General features: G+C 40.1%; 1 protein-coding gene across 1 annotated transcript; it reads right to left on the minus strand.

Annotated features, from left to right (window-relative positions):
* Nucleotides 1-946: 946 nt before the first annotated feature.
* LOC124695836 (V-type proton ATPase subunit E-like) lies at nucleotides 947-5921 on the minus strand. The gene is made up of 6 exons (XM_047228650.1): nucleotides 5754-5921; nucleotides 4622-4722; nucleotides 3100-3256; nucleotides 2613-2815; nucleotides 1820-1919; nucleotides 947-1205 (listed from the first exon to the last, which is right to left on the minus strand). The coding sequence occupies exons 1-6, from the start codon at nucleotides 5853-5855 to the stop codon at nucleotides 1179-1181; spliced, it is 690 nt and encodes a 229-aa protein (XP_047084606.1). The 5' UTR covers nucleotides 5856-5921; the 3' UTR covers nucleotides 947-1178.
* Nucleotides 5922-7223: the final 1302 nt, after the last annotated feature.

Here is a 7223-nt window from a genome sequence, read left to right on the forward strand (position 1 = left end):
TTGTTGCGCGGAGGCGGAGGCAGCGGGCCGTCGTAGGCCGCCAGCTCCCGCTCCCACCGCCGGAGGAAGGACGATGGTGGACCCAAGCGCTTGGGCCGGCTGTCATGCCGGAGCGTCACTGTGCCTGATACTCGACCACGCCGCTTAACCTTTTCACCAAGTGAATGGAGATTTGGTTTCATTTCAGTGAGTGAAGATCTGGTGCACATCGCCACAAAGAAAAATAGAAATTATATTTCGAAGTTTTGAAAAAATCCAAAAAAATCACAATTTTGCCAATAAAGAATTCCACAAACGTGAACACGTTAATTGGCAATAATCAGTATTTTAGGCTACACAAAAATAGCAAAATTGTGAATCTGAGTATAGTGATTTCAAGTCTCCGGCAAAATTCAGATTTTATCATCTTTGTGTACCTTGGAATACAAAACATTTCGAATTGAGATTTTACGTGTTTGTGGGAGACATCATTTAGCTACTTCAGAATTTTGTTTCACATTTTTTTGAAATTTTAAATTTTCGAATTTTTTAATACACATGGAGCACTGGATGTCGGGAGCCAATCAGCTCTCTGCCCACCGTTCCCGTGAAATAGACCGAGGGGATACTGACAAGAATGTTGGCAAGTACAACAACGGGAAGTTAGGGGGCGACAAATTATGACTTAGCTCCAATGGCGTCCAATGTTGATACTCGTAATCCAGCAATATGCGAGCCTACTGCCTACGGTTTTCCTGTGTGGGTAGTAATGTGCTGGTTAACGAATGAACACACGGGTAACTTCTCAAACAAGAGTACGTAAGCCTTACACCAGTTGCAAAGAAACACAGATAAATAAGCACATCAGTCATCACACGGGAAGTTGTTTTCGCAATCTATGATAGCCTATACACAGAATGGCAAAGCCAGAGAGTTCATCAGCACAATCAGTGCCACAATGCCTAGCTTAACCCTTTAAGTCTGACAGTACTTTATTTATTTATTCCTCGGAGCAAACAGCGTGCAAATAGTTTGTGCTCAGCAATAATAATGAACAAATAGGTAGTGCTTACATAGAGGATGAATACTTTAAACAATCGATGTTTGCAAAAAACAGGCGGAGTTCGTTGCAACTGCAGGGTCAAACCAGCAGCCATTACATAGAAACAGCTGTACCATCGCCAAAATACAAGTGCAGATTAGGCCGCAACAAGAAGTTTCCGGATCTGCAAGGAAACAAGGATGTTAAAATAAATTTCATGTTTCTAAATAGCTTTTCTTTCTCTGTACAATAGCATAATGTTGTGTGTCCTGTGTAGGATTTTAGCCTCTGAAATAGGTGTCCCCAGAGGACATGTACACAAATTAACTTTTTACTTGACAATTTTTGTTAGATTAATTTTTACGAGTGCAGCACCAACTTTGAAACTGGCTTAAAAACCTGCTGTACTCCTCAAGAGTACTCTGTTTTTTCAAGAAAATGTACTCTTGGTGTGATTAAGGGAACAAGTGAACTGATTTAGCAATAAAAGGGGTAAGATGTTTTCCCTTCTCAGGGGTTACTTATAATGGGTATTATCATACAATAAACTAAATGATGCTCTCATACTTGCCATTTCATAATTGAAAAAATGTTGTTTGTGCTCATATTAAAATGCAAAACCATTTACAATGTTGCCCGCGTTGGCACAAATGGAGATTAATCCTAGCAAGAGATACAGAACATTGGACTTTGTGATCTTGTTAGATTCGTTTTCTTTTCTATTGTTTTTTACGAAAAATACTGCATTATGCAAACTCACAGGGTCGTGGAACAAAGTATACTGAAAAATGAGCGCACCTCCGGCAATTTCTTGCGGAAGACAACTTCCAGCCTTGCATCCACTGTATTCTCAAATACAATCTTTCCATCTCGAGAAGCCAACACAACACCTCCATGGCTGCATAAACACACTTTCAGCATTAAGAGCGTAATAATGAACAGGATTGCAGGAACTATTGAAAAACTTCAGATCTATAATGCCTGCAACAACTATGCTATGGCTCTTTCGGACACCAAACGAGAAGTAATGGGCCAATATTCCACTATGCTAGTTTTGATATACTCCTACTTTGCTAAAAAAAAAAGTTGTGCATCTTAATTATTTCAAATGTGAAATGATGTAAAGTTTGACCAAGTATGTAGAAAAATATAATATCTACAACGTCAAATACATATAATATGAAAGGATATTTCATGATGATTCTAATAATATTGATTTGATTTGATGTTCTAGATTTTGATATATTTTTCTACATATTTGGTCAAACTTTACATCGTTTGACTTCTGAAAAAACTAAGGTGCACTACATTTTGACAAAGGGAGTACAACCTACAGGGCACTAATACATGTTGTAGTGCTACTTTGATTGGTTATACTGCTAGTCTTAAATTACTATGTTTCTTTAATATATTTGAATGAGATTTGTCACATGTGGTCACATGTGGATTAACTAATATTAGAACAATATGAGAAACAACTTCCACGATAACTGCAATTGCTGTAGCTGGGCCCTCGCCGCGAAAATTGACATTTAAAACATTCAGAAAGAAGAAAACTCAAAATACCGAAAAGATAAGTGTAATGCATTACCAAAACAGGCCATGCTTATCATCATCATGATGGCTTGGAGAAGGTGGCAGGTAGACACTGTGGTCCACTAGTATCTCCGGCTCGTGGACCTCTGCCTTTGATGCATACTCACTCTTTGCTGAATCCAGTACTCTTTCTACATTGTGGTGGTCTTCTTTGCGGCAACGGAGGAGTACAGCTGGCTCTTTCAACCGAAGCAAGCACTGTATTTTATCCACACAAGGACTCGTTCGTTAATACATGAGTTTAGGAGCATAATAAATTTATGTTGCATACTTGATCCTATGAATCAAATTCACACAAGTTTCAATACACAAGATTGCATCATAATTGAGAAGATCACGGTTAAACAGACCCACATTGTTACTTAAGAGTAAGAAGACAATGATATTCATTAATACAACTGTGTGTACTGAAATAAAATAGATGCCCCCACCATAAGGAACCAAGGAGAAGTTTTCTGTGCAGTATGTATATTGAAACAAACCTGAACAACTAGTCCTTCCAACAGCTTCCTGTATTCATGGTGGTTGCTGCTGATATTCAGGAGCTCCTTCATTGCATCCTCTTTCATTTGGTTAACCAAGTCATCCTGGGCCTGAAGCACCTTGATGCGAGAAGCATTCAGCTGCATAGAGTACTCACTGATAAAGGAGAAAACTACACTTTGTTAGGTTAAGCATTCAGCTGCATAGAGTACTCACTGGTAAAGGAGAAAACAACACTTTGTTAGGTTAGGAAAGGGATAAGCTTCGATATACTAATGTACCCTAGTACTAAAAAGTCAGCATTGCACTTCATTTGTACGTAACATAATACTAAGGTGACATTGCTTTAGTACTCCCTCCGTACCTAAAAAAGCTGCTCAACTTTGTCTACATACGGAGGTATATAGACATATTTTAATTATAGATACATTCGTATCTAGAAAAAGTTGAGCAGCTTTTTGTAAGACGTAGGGAGTACTAGATTATGTTATTCTTGTATTTCCATTGCTGTCCACAGTAGCGCTTTCTTTTCGTTGTTGGTTTTAAACTTAACATATAGCCTTTGTGTATTCTACTTTAAAGTCATACTTCATTGAGCACTTCACTTCAGTATATCGCAATATCCATTACTCAAACCAAACAAGCAGTCCACAAAGTTTTATCTTGACGGTAAATCTTGAGTTGGCTCGTATATCATTCAAGTGTTCCGAAATGAAGAACAAGTGGGCACAAGTGATGATATTGTGAAGCTAAAGCAATTGGGCTTATCTTGTACCACAATTAGGGGTGGGCAGAAATGGTTTGACCGGTTTAGCAGGCTAGTTTTTTTTAACTATTGGAGGCCACTAGTTTGTGAAGGAAAATGAACTAGCTTCCCATTAGCCGGTTTCCACGGCTTGAGCGGTTTCAGGTTTTGCCCACCCCTAACAACAATGGTTAACGTCAGTAGGTTCAATTAAGAACTACTACCTCCATCCCAAGGCTTAAGGCCTATATTTTTTTCAGAAAGCCAAATGAAGTAAAATTTGACCAAACTTTTAGAAGAATTTATGAACAAATATGATATTTTGTAGATACCATATGAAAATATATTTCATTATCTATCTAATGATATTGATTTTGTACTTTTCATGTTAATGATTTTTGATAAAAACTTAGTCAAACTTAACATAGTTTGACTTTCTGAAAAAAATATAGGCCTTAAGCCTTGGTATGGAGGTAGTAAGTGCTGAGCTAGCGTTTTGCCTCCGTTTTTCCCTTTCCTGAAGGATTAAAGCGGTAAGCAAAATCAAGTGCACACTTAAACGCAATTAAGCTAGCCATTTTGCCTCAGCTAAGAGCTTAGGAGCGCTTAATTTAGTACTGAATGTCACTGATATATTTTATATAATTTGCTGCTCAGCTCTCTCTACAGCATATTGTTATATAATTACAATGTAGAATAATTTCTCTAGATTATAAAGATTAAATGCAGTAGATAGCATCGTATTCTCGTGGGGAAAGAGAGAATTCAAGCCTCACATTTTTTTCCGGACATCAACCTGCTTCTCTTTGCGCTCATATTCTAGCCTGATCTTCTTTTTCTCAGCTTCAACAAGTTGCAGCTTCTCGATGTTAAATTCCTGCGATGTAAATTACGCAGTAGTAAGGCATACGAACAAATTATGACAAGCAAGAAACTTATGGCATAGCAAACATGAGACTAACAGGATACTGACAAGCACATGCATAAGAAAAGCTTCAGTTGCAAAAAATGACTGCCGTGTTGCTTCACGGGCATTCTCACAACTCCAGGAAACTCAGAATGCATGCAGACAAATCACGTCTCCTAGACCTATACATAACGTACTTGATATGGCACTGGGGAACACAATAATCGATCGTACAAACCCAGGGATAATAAAGAAATGCATAAGACATGCAACAACAATTACGTGAGTGTACTGCTGAGCATCCATCACCCGACCAACTCATCCTGCAGACACACAGTTTGGTATCTACGGCATTCTGCTCGAAGATCCATCTCGCGGTGCAGGGATGTAGGTGATAAAATTGGCACCTAAGATCGAGCATGGATAATGCTACAGCCTACACAACACACGTGTCATGCATTGAGTGGATCGGTGGCGATGGGTGCAGGACAACAGATCACAAGGTCATGTAACAGGCAATAAGCATGGTGATGAGCTACTTCAATTTTTGGCATGTTTTGCATTAAGATCACGATGCAGTTCTGCTTCTAGATTCAGGTCAAGCTCTTCCTGGACCGTCTACAAGAGTAAATAATAGCATGATGTATCGCAGCTTCCGAAATCAACTAGGATGGATTCAGTCATCTGAATTTAGAGAAAGTCAGAAGACGTTTCTACATGGCTGAGAACTTCGCGATCTGGAAGCTTCTAGTTTCGTCCCGTGCACCAGGACCAGCTTAAGCTACTAGTACTACACAGCCCGAATCTACAAGCCTGTCGATCCGCCTCGGAACAAAATTGGGCGTTCCGTCACTTGGACGCAGATCTCGCGATCCCAAAATCGGAACGATGGGCTTAAACAATCCAGCGGGTCGCAATCAAGGAGGCGCGGTCAGAAGAAGTAGGAGGCGGCGCGGATCGCGAAGCTTCCGGGACATTCGAGAGGGGAGAGGAAAACAAACCTCCTCGGCGGAGACGGAGATCTCGCCGGCCTTCTCCTCGGCCTCCTGGTGGATGAAGCGCACCATCTGCAGGATCTGCTTGGAGACATCGGCGTCGTTCATCTTGGCGGATCTGGCGGCCCTCCGGCTGCGGTCTCCTGGTTCCGGCGACGGGCAACCACCGCGACAGGAGGATGGAGGGAAGGAGTCCACGGGAGTGGTGGAGATGGTGGGAGTCGTGGGGGCTAGTCTAGGCTGCAGGGCAACGTGATCGGGTTGGTTCCGTGGTTGCCGCTGCCTGTCTGTATGCTGGATATTATTTCCTGGACCCGGTTCACAGATCCGTGATCTGGCTGGCTGGCCTGGCCTTTGGGTCGTGACTCGTGACCACCCCGTCGTTATAACCTGTTTTTGTCACAGATTTTAGTTGGAAATTGCGTTTATTGTTTCTTCTGGCCTCTCGAGTTTCAGGGGGACACTAACGTGTTAAGATCGGGAAATTGATCTGGACGGAATATTTTACAATAAGGGGTCTCTCTAGCGATCATTTGAATGAAAATTAGTTTAAGTCTTCAAATGACATTAGAGACGTTTGGAAAGAAACAATCAGCTACAATAGTGTAACTGAAAATGTTTGGTGTTTAGTTGCAATTGTTGTGCAGCTGAAAAAACTCGGTTACAATCAAAGTGTAACCTTTGTAATAAGACATTTTGTTATTAATAAAAGAAAAAAAATAGCAGTGGGAGCTTTTCCCACTGTTCAACCCTCAAAAAATTTGTAAAACAGAAACACTTATTTATTTATTTAAACGGATGCAAACGCTTTTTTTTGTTTTTGCCTCATCTCATTAATTAAGAAAAAATTAACAAGGAACTGGGGTCACCCAAAGAGTTACCCCACACAAAGCCTAATACGACCAAGCCCATAGCGCCCTCAATGACCCACAAGCAGGTCTCATCCCTAGTTTTCTTAACTACGAAATGGCGGAATTACTTCAAAAATCTCATGTGTTTCTTTTGTTCCAAGTTTGTTACATCGTGAGCATGATGACATAACAAAGTGGCCACATATGACGAATATAGGGTGGTGCACTCGGGTGCACCATACCCTGATATTCAAAAACATTAGAATAACCTTATTTGAATGTGTCAAAAAAATTGAAATAATTCACGCACGTACATGTCATCATGCTACTTACTCGTGTCAATTTTCAAGGAAAAATTCGAATTTATGTAACCTACACAAAAAAAGATGGATTTTCGCTATATTGTGAATAGTATGTGTCTACTACTTTATTGTGGACAGTACATCTTGTTATTTTTGTGTAGGCTACATAACGGACAGGGTGTTTCTGCACCCGAGTGCATATGCACCCTTTATTTGAAATGCATATTAAACATATTTCCAAATGTTAAAAAAATAAAAACAAAAATGCCTCGTGTATACCTTGACATGTTACATGTTCACAAAGTTGTTTCAGCAAAAACCGA

The sequence above is a fragment of the Lolium rigidum genome, chromosome 1 (genome assembly GCF_022539505.1).
Source record: "Lolium rigidum isolate FL_2022 chromosome 1, APGP_CSIRO_Lrig_0.1, whole genome shotgun sequence".
In the NCBI taxonomy this organism is placed as follows: domain Eukaryota; kingdom Viridiplantae; phylum Streptophyta; class Magnoliopsida; order Poales; family Poaceae; genus Lolium; species Lolium rigidum.

Excerpts from the sequence above, each read along its gene's own strand:
- LOC124695836 (XM_047228650.1), bottom strand. The coding sequence starts at position 5,855 with ATGAACGACGCCGATGTCTCCAAGCAGATCCTGCAGATGGTGCGCTTC. Across the intron at positions 2,816-3,099 it reads TGGAAGGACTAGTTGTTCAG|TGCTTGCTTCGGTTGAAAGA; the intron begins GTTTGTTTCAAT and ends GATAAAATACAG. Across the intron at positions 1,920-2,612 it reads GATAAGCATGGCCTGTTTTG|CCATGGAGGTGTTGTGTTGG; the intron begins GTAATGCATTAC and ends GTGTTTATGCAG.